At 37.9% G+C, this 17,670-nt stretch overlaps 1 protein-coding gene across 1 annotated transcript in view; it reads left to right on the top strand.

The window, feature by feature from the left end:
• ANK2 (ankyrin 2) overlaps positions 1 to 17,670 on the top strand; it is a 266,851-nt gene that overhangs the window by 180,540 nt on the left and 68,641 nt on the right. Inside the window, exons 24-27 of the mRNA XM_030020810.1 lie at positions 8,876 to 9,020; positions 10,919 to 10,930; positions 14,296 to 14,398; positions 15,016 to 15,119. Coding sequence (XP_029876670.1) covers positions 8,876 to 9,020; positions 10,919 to 10,930; positions 14,296 to 14,398; positions 15,016 to 15,119 — 364 coding nt within the window. The remainder of the gene's footprint in view (positions 1 to 8,875; positions 9,021 to 10,918; positions 10,931 to 14,295; positions 14,399 to 15,015; positions 15,120 to 17,670) is intronic.

Below are 17,670 nucleotides of genomic sequence, written 5' to 3'. Positions count from 1 at the left end.
TGTAAAAGTGGGGTTTGCTATCCCTTCATCAGTGTGCATCAGTGACAAGGTGGCATATCTGTGAACAACTGCATCACTTAGGGACATTAAAAAATGTGATTGGAGATTCCAGAAAGCAGTTCACAGCTAATCCATACCCGATTACCTCAGATTTCTGATTAAAAAGAAAAAAATCCTTTTTGTTATTGAAAAAAGTTGTTTTCAGTGTAGACAATTTTTTCCAGTGTAGAGAAACTATCAACAAAGAGAACTTTCAAACTGCTTAGTAAGTCTGGTTCAGATGTATGCTCACAAAGGACTGAGAAGTTACTAATTTACAGACAGACACTCCAGTAGGGTTCAGGAATTTGTTTCTGCCACTGTTGATTCCTAAATGACTCTGTGGAAGTCACTCCAATTATCTCGGTCTTTCAGTTATAGAATGGGATAACAACAAGCTGCTTTGCCTGGTGCGTTAGGAGCTGTGAAGAAAATGCCACGTATATCTGTTTATCTACCTTTGTAACTGCTTGCCTGGAACTAACTGGCCACCTAGTTATTGTTATGAATGTTGTTATTATTAAATGATAATGTGCACTGGTACCCACGAATATTCTCTTGTCAAAGTGTATCGCTTCATATTTGTGGTAACTGCAGCTCACACTTTGATAAGCATACTGAATTCCTTAATAGTATCTATAACAGCAGTAAACAGTGTTAAAATGTGACAGTGAATCTCCTGAGTGCCTCTACACACGGCCTTAGAGTACATTAATAGTATGGCATAGATGTGAAAAATGAGCAGTTAAGTCTGGGCAGAATTCATTGCTGTTGTACATGCACATAATTCCACTGAAGTAGTGGCTTAATTAGTTGGAAGACTTGAGGAATAACTTCCCTTAATTAAACCTGGAACTTAAAGTTGCAGCCAGTAACTGTTCTTGGTTAGACTTAAGGAAGTTGCTGCTGCTGCATGTTAAAACACTGTAAATTCAGAATAACATCACTGAATTAATTCACACTCTAAATTAAGCATCTTATAACCAGTAGTATAAAATGTAGGCCAAAGTTTGTCGATTTACAGAAGTAAATCAAGAGCTATGTGTTGAAAATTTAACTGAAACTTTCTTTAATGAAAAGAAATCTGTGCTCAGAAAGAAATAGCTGGTGAATAAGACTTGATTCTTAAAACTTATGATAACCTGCCAATGTCTACCTCCCATTTCTTAGAAACTTGTATTCTTTAGATGCCCTGTAAGGTTTGTTATGCAAAGAGTTTCTTGCTGGTACATTTTAACGTGGTCATCCAAGATGAAGGAAGATTCTTCTCTGGAAAGTTGCTTTTCTTTACATGGTATTGTTGAGATTACTTATAATTTCCTTTTTGCTTTTGCCTGAGCAAAATTTGGATTTTTTTTTTTCCTTCTAAGTGCCAGATATACAAATGCAACAGGAAATCTGAAAATTGGTTGCCTTTTTTAATTTATCTCTTGCCAACACAAAAGGTTCCCAATGTAATGGTTAGCTGCTCCGTTTTTCTCTTACAAATTTATTGACATTGTTGCTAGGAATCTGAAAAAAAAAAAGTTATAATGAAGTCTTACTTGGATTTTTTCACTGAAATCTTTCACAGAGAAGATAGCTTTTTTTTTTTTTTTTAAATATCTGGTATTGTCATTGGAAATAAATTATTTTATTTTTGTTGGAGTAGAATTGCAAAAGATTGCTCACTTGTCAACATTTTAGTAATGAAAAATAGGAGATTGTCATTAGGTCACAAAAAAGTTGGCAAAAGTTTTAAAAAACCTGCTGTATTTCATTTGCATCGGTATTGTTGTCAAAAAGTGGAATTGACCAGATTAGCAATAATAAATAATGTCAGTGATGTGTAGGCATGACCCAAACTACAGACACAGATCTGTTAGTGCAAAGAAGGGATAATGCATGGGCATGACCAGGAGACACTACTGTATTTACTTCTACATTATTTCCTAAATTGTTACTTTATGAGCAGTGTTGCACACTGAATTATTTTCTTCAGAGATTGAAACTATAGGCGGGACCTACAAGAGCCTGTTCATTGAAGTAAATAATAATCAGCATGTTAGAAAGGGGAAATGTATTTTTGACTAGTCTTATCCATCTGATCTAAATCTGTCTTTAAAGCTACTGGGTATCATTCCCACTCATGATTGATAAAACCTGGTTGCTTTTACATTTACATTAACCTTAATTAGCTGAAGATTCTATGGTTGCTGACAGTACTTACAGATATTTTGTAGTCAAAGTGAGCTCTACCAGTCAGAGGAGCATTTCCCATTCCGTGGGCAGCAGATGTCTTGGGCTATTGTTCCCTGGAACAATGTGGCTGTGAAAGATGACTTGTGTGTCATTACATAACATTTTACACATATTTTTAAAAGTGCTACGTAAGATAGTGGTACTTGCCATGTGAATTTCAGAAAGGCAAAATTAGTAAATACTTTGTATTCTTGGGAAGGAGGAAAAGACTTTTTTCCCCTCTTTTCACTTTAATGCATGCAGAGTCTTGGTCAGCAGGTTTGTTGGGAGTCATGGATACCTGTACTAGACCAAGCTTTCCTTCCTTAGTGCCCAAGGTGTTTCATATTGTGAGGTAAATTCCTATTTCATAGGAAGCGTTTACCAGGTTTAGGGTGAATTTTCCTCTTTCATGAGAAGAAAGCAGTGTTCTGATGGAACAAAAAACTAAATCAGTTCTCCATCAGTTTCCCCAGTATATTCTTTTCATGTCATTTCCTGCCCAGAATTCCTTGTGGGATCTGCTTTATCGCTTCTCTTGATACTATACAGAGAAGTCATTCAAGTCCCGGTTTTGACTGGACATGGTTTAGTAGCCCCACCACACCTGAGACTTTTCAGCATGCCAGTTAGTCTCAGTGACCTTCCGAGGCTTCTGTGGCTTAGGGAGGTAGGGATAGTTTTTTGTGGTCCAATTCTAAAAAGGCAGTGCTTTTATTCTTTGTTATCTAGATCCAACATAACAACTTTATAAATACCATAGTAGCCACCTGTGAAACACTGGAATTAATTTTGCAGCAGGTTAATTTGCGAGAAAACAAAATCAAGGCGTCTTCCCCTACCCGCAGATCCTGGAGGGTAGACATACGGGTTTTTTTCTTTTCATTTGCTTCACCTTCAGTCTTTCTGCAAATGCTGCACTGAGCTACTAATAGCTGACATGATGATTCATGTGAAGTCATGTATCAATATATGAAACCCTGCATGAAACCACACATGAAACCCTGCTTTCCTGACTGGCTAAAAAGAAATAAATTAAAAGCATTAGCCAAAGTGTAATTCAGGGAAGCTTCTAGTGTGTGTGTGCCATTAAATAGAGGATTGAATTTAAGGAGGTGAAGCTGTCCAAGGAAAGTGTCAGATAAACTCTGCATTATACATTCCTTTAAATGTGCTTCAGGACTTACATATTCCATAAAAAATTGTGCTTGCCATAGCTGTCCCTTCTCCATCTGTTACTTTTAAGGAGCAGCACTTATGTGGGGAGCTGTAGACTTATCTGCATGCTGTAGAGAAAACAATAATTTTGGCAAACTCACATAACTGTATCTGGCTTTAAAAACAACTATTAAAAGCAATTTCTGGCAGTTTCTATCACAGCTCTCTTTCTTTTCTTTCTTTTCTTTTTTTTTTTTAACTTTTGCCTATATTTTCTCTATGTTTTGTGAAAAACAATTCCAGAGCAATTCTCGTACAATTCTCATACAATACAAACAGTCATTGTATTTTGCAAGTCAGTTATTTAGCAGGAGAACTATAGGGAAGGTAGGAACTGCCTTTGTTGAGGCTTCCCTAAAGGAGTTGACTCTGTAGATGCATATCCAGAATGGTGTGGTGAAAATTTTAAACCTGCTTACTTGATCAAACATTTGCATAGCTCCCTGATATCAGAGGATAATTTCTGAAAAAAAGCTAGTCTGTTTTAGAAATGTTAATGAAACACTTTGCTAAGCTGAGAATTGCATGTGGCTGAGTGCTTCAAAGCTACTGTCTTGTAAATGTTACTTTGCATTTAAAACACTTTCTTGATCTCAAAGTGGTTCATGATTGTGGCTTGATTGAATCACTTAGGTAGGACATACCACTCCCTTTTGTAGAATTTAAGAAAACTAAGAAGTACAGCAATATCAGTGTGGGTCTTCAGTTTTGATGGTTTGGTAAAATCCTGTGTATTTAGCCAAACTGTCTCTGAAGGAGCAGATATGTAGTCTCAGCATGTGGCCTGTTTCTCTTAGTAGTCCATTAAACAATTTATAATGCTCAAAACCTGTGTTCAAACACATGAAATCATCAGCATCAAAATTAGCTTTTCATTTACTCTGTACTACTCGGAGTAAGGCAAATATTTCCTGTCGTGACTGGCCAGTCAGATCTGCCCAGGTGCTTCCCTTCCTGCTAACAGGTATCTTGGAAATTAGCAACCGAGATCCATTGCTATGTTTGGATATTACGGGTACATGATACACAGAAATAATGAAGTCAGCATACAGTGTAAACAAAAAAAAAAAAAAAAAAAAAAAATAAGAGGAGCAGACCAGTAAGAGTCATTATACAAATACTGCTGATTTGAGCAAAAAGTTAATTAGTTGTGGATTTTTGTGAGTTGGTTGGTTGACTCTATTTTAATGTGGACTTTGGAAACAGTTCTGCGTGGCTTTGACAGTGACTGGCAATGGAGTTTACTCTTGCTCCCCAGTCTAGAGGCAAGCAGAAAAAACTCTAGGCAGCTGCATTTTAAAAGATCTTGGGGAAGGTTCCCATTCATGCTTTGTCCATTTTTTGCCTGCCTAACTAATGGGTATGGGCAGCTCCGTCTGCTCGTCGTAGGCTAAACTGCAGGCTGCCTGCTTCGTGGTTGTGTGAGGCTCCGTCAGATCCCCGTGAAGCTCTGCAGAATGATGCCAATGCTGCTATTTTAATTCAGTTTCTGTGGCAGCAGTGTCTTAAAGGTTCAGGGTCTTCCGAGTTAGTGAGAACTAGCTGTTTTTTCTGGAGTGCCTCTACAGCACAAAACAGCAGGGTGGAAAGTTCCTCAGCTAGTGTCACCTGTGTTGCACACCATGGTGCAGAATTGTGCGGGGATGCCTGCTCAGGTCAGCTGCATGGCACTGCTGTTAGCAGTGCATTTTCCCAGATGCTTAGGTTTAATGTCTCTCTTTTTCACCTCTCCATTCCGTTTTCATCCTTTCTTTCCCTCTCTTGGATCCAATCCTGCAAAGTGCTGGGTCTCCAGTTTTGCAGAGGAGGCCACTTGATTTAATAGTTCTTGTAGGTGGCCAACACCTCATAGAAATGTTTAGCACCTTGTTTAGCAGGCCCATATCTCCTTCTCATTTTTTCCTAGTAACAGGCCTGGAACCTGCTAAACTTAGGTTGTCTTTGTGATCCCTTCTCCCTGCAACCTGGCCCTTGCCAGTCCCACCCTTGTATCCATCTTGCTTCAAGTGATCTCTCTCATTTTTTTTCTATCCCCCTTCTGAGGAGAAAAGAAAAATCCCCAAGTGTTGCAAACCTGTACAAAATGTATGCTTTTGGTAGGTATCGAATCTTGTTCCAGGGCATTAGTTTGGCCACTGGAAACAGATTAATGAACTAACCAGACTTTTGCCGAGAGTGCAGTGGGACCATGATGCTTGATGTGTTTTGCTCTGGAAAAGCTACCTATTGGGAGTTACTTGCACTCTGCAAAGAAAAAATAATAGCAGCGGCAAGTTCAGGGACTCGGCTATCAGCCACTTTTTGTTTAAATATAAACAGATTCCTAGGTTTAGGGGTTTAATTTTTTTTTTTTTTAATTTTTATTTTTTTACTTCTTGTTCCTGTGTCCTTACCAGTAAACCCCCTGTGTTTCTTTTAAGAGAGTCCAAGTACTTGATACTTCCTTCTAGGGCATTCTATTTCCTTTCAAAGCTGCCCTAAAGAAGATGATGTTACTCAGAAATGCAGATTTGGACAAAATTTTTAGAGATATTTGGAAGATGGGCAGTAGTAGTTATGAGGCCAAGGCTGAACAGGAATGTTTTAATTGGGGCACAGTGCAAGGTCACCCAGTGTTTTATAGTGTGTTTTCCCCTGTCAAGTAAACCCCTGAAAGTGCGTTGGTGTCACTGAAGAAAGGAAGGTGTTCTTTCAAGTAAACAGAAGATAAGTTGCTGAGTGGGTAACTCATTGAAATCCACCTGTAAGTTCATAGACTGCCAGTGCAAATCATGGAGCATCAACGTCAAGGGCTGTATTTGTCATGAACTGCGTAGTAAGTGGTGAAAATGTTATTGTCGTTAATCTGATGGGGAATATGATGGCAGGTGAATCTTTTCTAACATGATTAAAAAGGATAATTTCTTCTACCACCACAAAACTGCCATCTGGTAAGATTTGCTGTGTAAAGAAGCTCACGGTCAGCTGAATATGTAATTTCTTTTCGGCGGATAACACGTCTGTGTACATTTGAATTGACCGAGACTCAGGAATATAGCCGTGTGAGATCTTTTAATGACAACACAATATTACTGGCAGGATGAATGAGTGCTTGTTACACTCAGACTGATTCCCTTTGTGTATGTGCAATTGCCCTGCAAAGCAGGAATTAAGACACTCAGGTAACCACAAATGTATGAAATGTTACATTGCTACACAATCATTTAGACTTAAATACGTATTTTTTTCTCTTCACATACTAGGAGGCACTACTTGTTTTGGGAGTTCATCTCGTTAAGGAAAGATGGAAGGGTGCAAGGGGTTGGTGGGGAGTGACTTTAACTTCTAGGTCACTCACTCAAGACTAGTATGCTAGCAAGTAAGCTGTGTTACCAACAGATGAATGTTCTGAAGACATTGTGAAATATTCATGGATAGTCTTATTACTGTTTGCAGATGTTCACATGAAACAGCTAGTGTTACTTAGACCCATTATTGACAACACTTAGATGAGAGGCCAAAGCTTGAAATAAGAGTAGAGTTCGGATTTTTTTTTAAAGGATGTGGGTGTGATGAAAGTGGTGAAGATTTTGCCTTTGTTTCTATTATAGATGGAATGTCTGGCGTGATTATAAGTATCTAGTTTATTTGACATATAACTTGAAATTCCTTTTACTGTTTGATTAACAGCATTGCCTTAATATCTTCCAAGTTTCACTAAGCCCCGTGCTTTACAATGTGACATTCCCAGGAAACAGGAGGCATCATCTGTCAGAAGACAGGAAACATGCAACGATTAAATGCATTTTATTGTTTTCTGTGAAACTGTGCCCAGTTTCTCCCTCTTCATGTGGGCAGATGGAATTTTCAAGAGCTTTTGTTGTTATACTGAAAAGATTTAGGCCTCATTTTTACTTAAAATATTTGTGTATACAAAAAATCTTAAAACCCCAAAAGATTACTTAGTTTTAGATGACAAATTATAAATTATTTATTTATTAGCTGAAATATCAAGCTAGAAAAACTAGCTTGATTTGTTTCATGAAAAGAAATATAAATATTTTTTCCTTTACTAGTGAGCACAACTCCTATAGCTTGTAATACCAATAACTTTTTGCGGGGGGTGAGGGGGAGATGCTCTACCAGAAACAGCAGCAGTAACAGTAATTGGTTTTTGTGATTTTTGCATTCTTAAGACTTCAAATCACACAAGTGGCAACTGTCCTGGTGCCCAAATGAATTCTGTTTGAAACAGTACAGATACCACTTACCTAACCTTTACAATGCTTCGTGTTTCTCAGCATATCGGGGTGAATTACTGCAGGTGGAATGTGTAGCCCCTTGAAGACTGTTCCTGTGTAACAGTTGCGGTCTCCTTCATGTCACTGAGCTTCAGGTTCTCGTCGTTTGCCCCTGCGGCTTAGAAAATGAGAAAGTTTGAAGGTATCAGTGGCCTAGGGTCATGTTGTGCGGCTCTGTGGGCCACACCAAGCCTCTGGCAGGCTCATGCAGTAGTAATTAACCGCTGGGAAAGTGACTGAAATCTCCAGGCAGAAACTGTGGAGAGAAACCGTGTTGCAAACGGGAATGAAAAGAAACATCTACATGTTGCTTGGCAATGTCATCTGTTTTGTTAGTCTGCCGGGGAAAAGCAAACTGTGACTTCATATAGACAGAATTTCCTGGGGAAAATAATTTTGGACCGAAAAAAAAATTAAACCCTGTTCCTCAGAGTATATGCAAAAAGCTTACTGTGTCAGATAGCCAGTGATCATTTAGGCTTTGATTCATGATTAATTACTCTTCTGATTAGTGATCATTGCCATCTATGCATGTGAACTAATTTCCAGTTTCTGGATATTGCCATGTTTTAGAAAAAAAGAATTTTTTTGCTGATCACAGAATGATGTTGGAATATGGGTGAGACAGCCTCATATGATGTCGAGTTTGGACAATGGAGAGTTTAAATTAGGATTTGCATATATCAGGCATAAGGCCACAGAAAACACCTTTTCAGCTGAAAACACATAGTTTACAGTCAAGTAAGTAGTTATATTTAATCATAAACTGTCAGGCTGTGATACAGTATACCTGTGACCAGAGCACTAAAATGGATAAAGGAACAGAGAGACCATGCTTTAGAGAGTAGCAAAGAAATTTGCCCCTTACCAGTATGTGCAACAGCAAAAAATTAGAGTAAATCTAATTGATTAATCACCTTGATTTCAACTTTTTTTTTTTCCAAGTCTTGTTTGATGTGCCATTTTCATTAAATATATTAATTGCTTGTGGTTTGCAGTGTTTCCTGAGTGGAAAATGCCTTCGTGTTTATTGTGCCATCCAGCTGTTGGATCCCAACATGTAAATGAAATCAAACTTGTGTGTGCTTATCTCTATCCCTTCTGTGATTGGTTTAAAGGTGATGACACAATGACAGGAGATGGAGGAGAGTACCTTAGGCCAGAAGACCTCAGAGAACTAGGAGATGACTCTTTACCAAGCAGCCAGTTCTTAGATGGTATGAACTACCTAAGGTACAGCTTGGAAGGAGGACGATCTGACAGGTATTTGGCTGGACACGTATCTTTTCTCATGATAATTCTGCACGCATTTTGTTGTACATGTTTGAAATCCCTTTCTTGGGGTCTTTCACTCAAGGGAGACATGGGATGTGCTTGTCAAACGTTTCTTTATTAGGGATGTCAGTGTGGCAGTCACCACTTTGTACAACCTGTCCAGAAATGAGTACATTTGGCACTAATACTGTACTTGGAGTCTAATGAAGAATTTGTTTGTGATTCTTATTTGGTTCTTGAGAAGACATAGCTTGCTTTATTTATTGTCTCTGCGGTCAGGCAAAGGAAGAAGAGTATAGCTGTCTATGGAAAGGGTTTATGAATCATCCCCATCGCCTCCTGTCGTGAGTCAGGGGATGGGTGGATAGGTGGACAGGGTGTTTTAGCGTTAGGTGAGCCGACTTTTTAGAGAAGTTTACTGGCTATGGATATAAGAAAAAGAGCAATGGACCTGGTCATTCTGCATTGGATTAGCAGTGAGTGTATTGTCAGCAAGCACATTGACTCTTTCTGTTTCATCATGGTTGAATTAGCAGGAAAGAGAAGCGTTTTCCTTCTACTGGCACAGCACTGTATTTATGTTGTAAATAAAAAAACCCAAACCATTAGAAAAAAGAAGGTGTGTTCAGTCCAGGAAACTTAGTCATTTGCTTATATCTAAGAAGTTGAACTTAAGCCTAGATGTATTTGTGGAATAATAATGCCTGCAGCTTTAATCTTTATTTATTTTATTTTATTTTAGCAATGTCACTATAGTGTACAAAAAATACGGAGTTCCCTTTTTAAAATGAGAGCCTTTACTAGTGAGCAGAAGTGTAGACTCAAACTGGCAGATTAACACCCACAGTACTAGTTTAGAATAGGCTACCCGGGCATTCCTGTTTGAAAATGACAATGTCTAGTGTAAATCAGTAGTGTCTCCAGACTTACTGCCTTTAGAATTGGGATTCACTAAAAGGAAAAAAGAAAAAAGTTGAGATCTTGGCAACAGAAGGAATTTTTAACCTACCTCATTTTCCAGTCTTGGTTGTTATGCTGGCAGCATTTCTGAAGCTCAGTGAAATCAGTAGGATCCGTTCTGTTTACTTCAGTAGGCTATGAATTGCTCCTGGAACAAAAGATGCCAGGAAACAGTTTGGTTTGCCTCACAGCATGTGTAAAGCCCTCATCATTCAGGTCTTATAAGCTTGGAGTCTTTGTTGGTTTTTAGACAGCTCCAGTGAATCCACTGAAAACAAAGTGACTGTGTGGCTTTTTAAGTCTCAGAGGATGTTTATGAACTACATCAGAATGCTTAAAAATCAAAACCTTTTATCACGCGCTTACAATGGTACAAAGTTTTGGGTTTTTTTTCTATTTTAAGATGTTTTATAGAAATGATTGTGCAGGCAAGTGTTAAGCTAGTTTCTGTTGCCATTTAGAATGTTTTAGCTTTTAAATACTGTCAGTGGATTTCAGTAGAAATTCACTGGCATGTAATTGATGTGTTTATTTTGTGTTGTATGAAAATTATTTCATATCCTGTATCAAGCATGAATATATTGAAATGAAGCAAAATTATAAAGGGAGAAAGAATGAAAGAAAAAAGTACATCTTTCTAAATCCATGGTCTCATTTTCTGTCACTGTCAGGTTACTGGTTTTAAGAATTTTCACAGACACTGCTTAAATTATTTTGCTTTTGCTGTAATGTGATTTTCATTGCATTAAACTGACTTTGGTTTTTCAAGAAATTCAGTAAAGCAAAACAGTATTAGCAGTCTAGACTCATGCTATCTTATGCATTAAACAATTTGATTTAAAAACATATCTTTTTCTTTTGTAACCATCTTCCCTGTTTATTTTATTTCTCTCTCCCCTTCATTCTTTTTCATATGCTTTCATTAGCACCATGCCCAGGTAGGTATTACACAGCATGAAAACACGTTGTCTCTCTATCCTTTTATGGCACCTGTCTCTGTTCATCCATTTTGGAGGCCTGCTGTATGCCGGAAAGTTGATTTGGAGAACCAAATGAACGACGCTGCTGTTGGAGATACAGTCTCAAATGATTATGATATGTAGTGGTGAATATTGATCCAACAGTACCCTCTGTCTAGAAAGGTCATAGTATGACATAGCCGCTGTCGTACAGAAACTTCCCTGATTCCTGTACAAATACTGTTAGCAAGCATCAGGAAAATTGCACTAGATCACAACAGCTGGTAGCTGTCTTTCTGTCACCATGCTGCCGGGGAGGTTAGCTGTCTTGCTTCTCTGTGTGGAGAAACAGTGGTAAAATAAAAATTAAAGACAATGGACTACACTAGCTGGATTCTCCTGGATATTTGAGAGCCAGAACTGATTTGGGCCATATCAGATCACCACGATTTGAAAAGACCCCATTTCATTTTCAATCCCTTCCACCTTTCTGGTCTATGACAGGTGTGACGAAGCCTTTTGTCTTTAAATAGAGAAATGTTTTCAAGGCTGATTGATGCAGTTTTCAATGATACCAGGTTCTTTTCCCAGCTTCTGAAACAACATATACTTCTCACAACAAGAGATATGCTCAGCCGGACTAGAGATTGCTAGAGGTCTGTCTAGGCTGGCAAGTGGGTGTGTACTGCAGCATGGCCTCCCAGTCATCCGGATTAGAAACTTGGCTAGAGTGTGCTGCTCTTACTTTCTGGATACCACCTGCGCTTTATTCAGGGCTTAGAAGAGGTGGGTGACACATGCCCGTGCATTACCTAACACGGGCAAGAGGCACTCTTATGTTCAGGAGCTTTGTAGCATTCCTGGGTTCCACAGTTCAGTCTCTAGGGCTGAGTAGAGTGCTATTGACCCCACAACCCCCAGATTTGGAAAGAATCTGTATTTAGACATTAGTTTTGTCTCTGTGTTTTAGGTGTTTTGTTTTTTTTTTTACAGGATTCCTGAAGACTTATTACAATAATAAACAATAAGTTCTGTTCAGTGCTACTGCACTTCCATAACTGGACTGTTGTTTCAGTCAGTACCTTTATTTCTAAGTCTCAGAAGTACAGACCTTTTAACGACTGGTTTGCTCTTCATTAAGCTGGTACAGCACACAGAAGAGGGGCTGTGTCATCTGAACACTAGTTTTGAAATGGAGTGTAGTAGGAAATCTAGACTTCTAATTTACTGCAGACCTCAGTCATGCTTGAGCATACCTTGCCTGTAGGTAAAGTCCATACCCTCAACTTATTGGATATTTACTGGAGCTTATGTACAGGTACTACATAGTGGATATGTACTGAGCTACTTGTAGTGGTGGTAGTAGCAGTGCTGGGTACTTGCAGGAAAATATGGACAAAATCACCATACAGATAACCAGTCAAATCTAGTACATGCTTCCTTTCATTCAGTATCTATCAAGGACATGACATTAGCTGAATAGCAGAACCTACAACTTGGATCGCGAACCTCTTACAAGCGTTGCATGGCACAGCGAAGCAGTTCTGAAAGTGTCAAACATTGAAATGAATAAAGGATAATGATGGCAAATGGGGTCTGCCACTGAGGCTTATTTTTCATCCAAAGAACAAATGTTCACTGAAGTACTCTTGTTATGAACAAGCAAGGTGTACTCTGCCTACCCAATTCACACTAAAATATGTAACCAAAATACTTTTCAGTCAAGATTCCCTTTCATAATTTTTTTCTGAAATGTTATATGCAGACAGTTAGGGTGAACTTCTGTCCCTATTGAAATTTTGTTGGTTGTTTTAATGGAATCAGAATTTTATTCCAGAAATGCATAATTCCAATAATACCATCCTTACATGTCTCACCTTTTCCACTTGTCTGGGTGAAAGACATTTCATGACATGTAAGAGAGATTATTTATTATTGGATTGTTTTTTTCTCAAGACTTTTCTAAGGCTGATACTTGCATAATACCTATCTTTGCTATCAGTTTTGTACAATCCACCTAGTATGCTAAATAGGCCACTGGTGTAAGTCAGTGATCAGGAGCATTGATTATTCTTCAATGTCATGTATTTCTAAGAAAAATAAGATAACCATTTGCTTCTGAAAATGGATCAAAAAAAATTACTGAGTGAATGTGGCCATTGTTAAAGAAGGCTGACTGATGTGAATCAGAATCCACAAGATCTGCATTTAAAGCACTTGAATCTCATGTCCATAATGTACACACGACTTTTTTATTGCTAACTACTGAAAATGAATTATCCCTTAAAAATCTGCGTATCTAGATAAACAGCCTATTGTTCTGATCCAGTGTGTTAGTCATTATGAGTACTACTCATGGATGTGTAAGCCATGAAAAAACCCTGCTTCTTTCAGTTATATGTACTATATTCCTCAAGATACAGACCAATATCACAGAGTACACGTGCAACATCTGAAGGTGGTTGATCTGTTTTTAAAAATCACTATTGTAATACTGCTGCTAGTAAATATTTAAGGGACAAAACTAGTGGTATTTGGTAGCAGAAACCCCATTTACCTCAATATGTCCTTCTGTGGTGTCTTACTTGTCTTTTTTTGCTTTTTGCTAGTGGATTCTGCAGTTACATTCTGAGCCAGTGCTTGGAAGCAGCTTATTTACTGCCTTGCATCTCTCATTGCTACAGCAACCAGTTTTTTTGTAGAGCTGTGTGTACTTACAAAGAAAACAGTGCTCACATTTGGACTGCCTCTCTAAAGATGCTGTTGGCATACAGAGGAAGAATTTTGTTTTACACAGGAGCTTGCGGCTGGCCACAATTCACCTTGCTGTGTGTACCTTCCAGGGGACAATATCAAGCTTACTTATTTACAGTTTTAAGGGGACAGAGTAGATCATGACAAAGCTTCAGAAAGTCATTTCAGCTTTTCTTCAGATGTTAGCATAGTGGTTTGCTTGTGTGACGTAGCAGAAGAGAGAACGTCTCCAAAGAGCCATACTTAAAAGAAATTTATGCCCTTTATTATAAGGAAACTATCAGGCCACAAAGCCAATTACAAAGTATTCATGAGTATAAAATGAACTGTCACCTAGATCAGTCTCTAGGTTCTGCATTTTGAATTAAATAATTCAGTCAAAAGACTTTGTGGCCCTTGGTCAGAAAGGTAGCATAACACAGATTTGTAAAGCTGTTTTTCCCCCCGTGACTATTATCTACTCCCCCTGGAAGCTGCATCATATTGCTAATAGCACGCTTTTTTCATTCTCCCACTCGATCTATCATGACACCTTTACAACATCATCTGTACTGCTGATATATTGCTATGGCATCCAACCAACCTACCAGCCTGCGATCCTTCAGTTCAGACAGGTCCCACACATTGAGCCATGCCTCCTACCTGAGGGACAGTGCCATGATTGACGATACGGTTGTAATCCCCAGCCAGCAGGTAAGCAAATTCTCTTAAGTTCACTTATCGGTTGGATAAATACAGAAATATAAAAAGATTGCAGTTTAGATTGTACTAGTGATACCACGTCGTGTGTGCTGTTTTGTTTATTTTAATATAAATCTCTCATTTTTATTGATATTTTATGGCCTGTGCAATATTAAGCGCTATTTCATAATAAATGGATAAGCTGTGTGAATATAGTACAGGGATGGTCTTTATAATGTTCTCCATTTTAACTGATCTTTGAGTGATGCTAACAGCTATTGGGCTAAATATTCAGGTGATCTAATGAACTCAAGGCCATTGCCCTCAAAGATACTATCCTGAAGCATGCTTGTAGTTAAAAAAAAAAAAAAAAAAAAGATTTAGGAAATGCCATTTTGGTAAATCACAGCATTCATTTCACTGGGACCACTAACATATGATTACTTTGAGCAAGTACAAAATGTTACGATAAGGGGTTTCTAGTATCTTAATGCAATCATTACTCCTTTGTTTTCTTTTTAAAAAAAGTTTAAACGCTTTAGGCACTACTATGCAAAATACATCTTCTTATTGTTTGGTTGATAAACTGATTTTATTGTAGTAAAAAGGAGGGTTTTTTCCTTACCAAGGTAACAACTCTGGCCAAAGAAGCTGAAAGGAATTCATACCGCTTAAGCTGGGGCCCTGAAAACTTGGACAATGTGGCTCTTTCTTCCAGCCCTATTCATTCAGGGTGAGTGTATCAATTAGCATTATACCAAAAAAAAGAGAAACAGAGTACCTGCAGTGGCAGCAGCTTCAGCTAATGCTTAACGAGGAGTTATATTTTAATTCATTGCATCCTAGAGCTGTCAATAAATTGTTACGATTTCTTAAGCTCTGACAGTCAAGCAAGCCTGAGTACCAAGACTATCCACTGAAAGCATTGCAAGTCAGTGAGCTTTCAGTCAAGTTCAAGAGGAATGAATAATTGACACGCGCGCACACACACACACGCATTTGTGTGAATTTTACGGAGAAATAAATACAGTGCCTATTTAAAGTTAGTAATAATTGAGACCAAGGGCCTAATCGCTCCTGATGGTGAGTACTTCCTATGCTAGTGAAGTAGTTTAGGTAAGCACCAACTCTAGTGTTTGTCGTGATTACTGAAAAAAGAAGCCAAGGATTTTAAATTACATGAACTGTGTAATAGACAAGAAACCTAAACATCGTGTGCTTTACACATATTTGGCCACTATGTTCATGTATTCTCACAACTGACTCTTTGTAATAAGCATTTGCATTTAGGCAAGCTCACTGAAATGGAATAAGACGGGTCAAAATTCAGGCCCAGCCGAATTCATACGTACAAAACTTATCCTGGTTGGCCTCAAAATCTGTGAGTGCATTTGCTTTAAGTGCTCTTACAGTGTTTTAAGTAATTTTATTCTTTACACTGAATTCTACACTTGTGTCCTGCAGTCACATTTGATGAGGCACATGCAGGTGCACTAATAAGAAACTGGTGTCACAAAAAAGCATTGTATTTCTGCAGAGCTGTGTTGTATGCAGCATGGCTGGACATCACAAGGAGAAAGATTTTTTGTTTTGTTTTGTTTATTGTTAATCTCAAATGAGTTTGCAACAATCTGACAGTCCTTATCTTTCATAAAATAACACGGGAGTCTCATTTGGAATGACAGGCAGTCCTGGTCTAGAAGAGGAACAATACTTTTATAACTGCGATTGCAAATTGAGTGATTTGTGACATATACGAGAAGTTTGTTAGCTGATAGCAGGATATTTGGCTGTGACCAGTGTTGTTTGGATTTGCTTTTCTTGAGCTCTAAAACTAACAAATTAAATGAAAATACTTAATGTGTACAATATGTATGTGTTTATATATATGTCAGTATGTAAGCTTTAAAATTGTTTTGGTGGTTTATTCTAACCCTAAATAGTTTACAGGCTTTTTCCAAAGGATGTGTTACTTTTCACTTTCAGAAAGGTAGGTCCTTTCAGTGACTGCAGAGGATGAACTAAATACTTTCTGGAAAGGTGGCATTTTTTCTTGGATGTGCAATCATTTTGTGTTTTTCTTTTAAAAAATATTAGTGATATTTAGATCTTTTTGGATGACCAGGGTGCTAGCAATAGGATAAGAATGTCTGATATTAATAGGAGCAATGCTCCCTGCAGCCTTCTATGAAATAGTGACATTTAACATAAAACAAATTATGTTCTCCTTTTTATACATACCAACTAACTTGCCACTAAATATCGTAATAAAGAAACCTGTAATAATGATTACTCAGCCTTTGGAAAAGACTGTACAATGCTTCACTTTTATCTTGCTTAGATTTGTGCAAGTCATTAAGTTTATCATAAATTGTTGGGGTGCATCTTGTTTACATCTCTTTTTTAGGAAAATACATTAAGTTTTGCTTGTAAGACCTTAATTTAAAAGTGAAACAATTGTAGAAGTACTGTGTGCATGATTGTTGCATTCACTTAGCTGGAACAACAACAAATATTTTTGTCATTCATACCCTGCTTGTCACCTACACCCTCCTTCATACACAGACACACACTATTACTAGGTTCTTATGAACTAGCAACACTGCTGACATTTCAGGTGCACGCGCTGAAGTAGTATCTATCTGTCATGAAAGAAAACTCCTAGTGTTTGAAAAGAAATCCTGTAGAAACATTGTTAGTGGCTTTAAGCAAGGGTATGGCCTTGGTTTTGCCCAAGACACTGGAGATGTATTGAGTTCAGACCGTGTTTTTATAAAGTAACACATCAGCAAAGTATTGGACAGTAATTTATTTGCCACAGATGATCTTAATTTTGTATTCTGTGCAATCTGAGAAAAAAATGACACTATTCTCTCCCTGCACTACTTAAGTGGCTAACCCCAAATTGTTGTTGGGTTCTTACTGATCTCCCATTGTAGGGAAGTGTTTCTGTGGATCATAGTGTAACACCCCCAAGCAAAAGGATAAATTTATAGAGAATTGTTCTCTTGGTGTGGAATTTCACAGGCATGTAATTCAGCTTTTGTGTAACTAACCAAAACTTCTCTTGCCTGAAATTTCAGAAGGGGAAAATGTTTTAACCATCCATTTGAAATTTATATGTAACTATTGTTTCAATACGTTGATAATTTCATCAATAAGGAAAGAAAAGCAAGATATTTGGTCAGAGTCTTTGGCAGCCAATTTGAAAACAATAAAATAATTCTCTCTCAAGAGGTAACAGTCTTTTGGTGCTCACAATCTCAACATAAACATCTCCTGGT

This window comes from Aquila chrysaetos, chromosome 1, assembly GCF_900496995.4.
Source record: "Aquila chrysaetos chrysaetos chromosome 1, bAquChr1.4, whole genome shotgun sequence".
NCBI classification, from domain to species: Eukaryota; Metazoa; Chordata; class Aves; order Accipitriformes; family Accipitridae; genus Aquila; species Aquila chrysaetos.
Note: the sequence above shows the minus strand (reverse complement) of the source record. Positions and strands in the feature narration are given on the sequence as shown.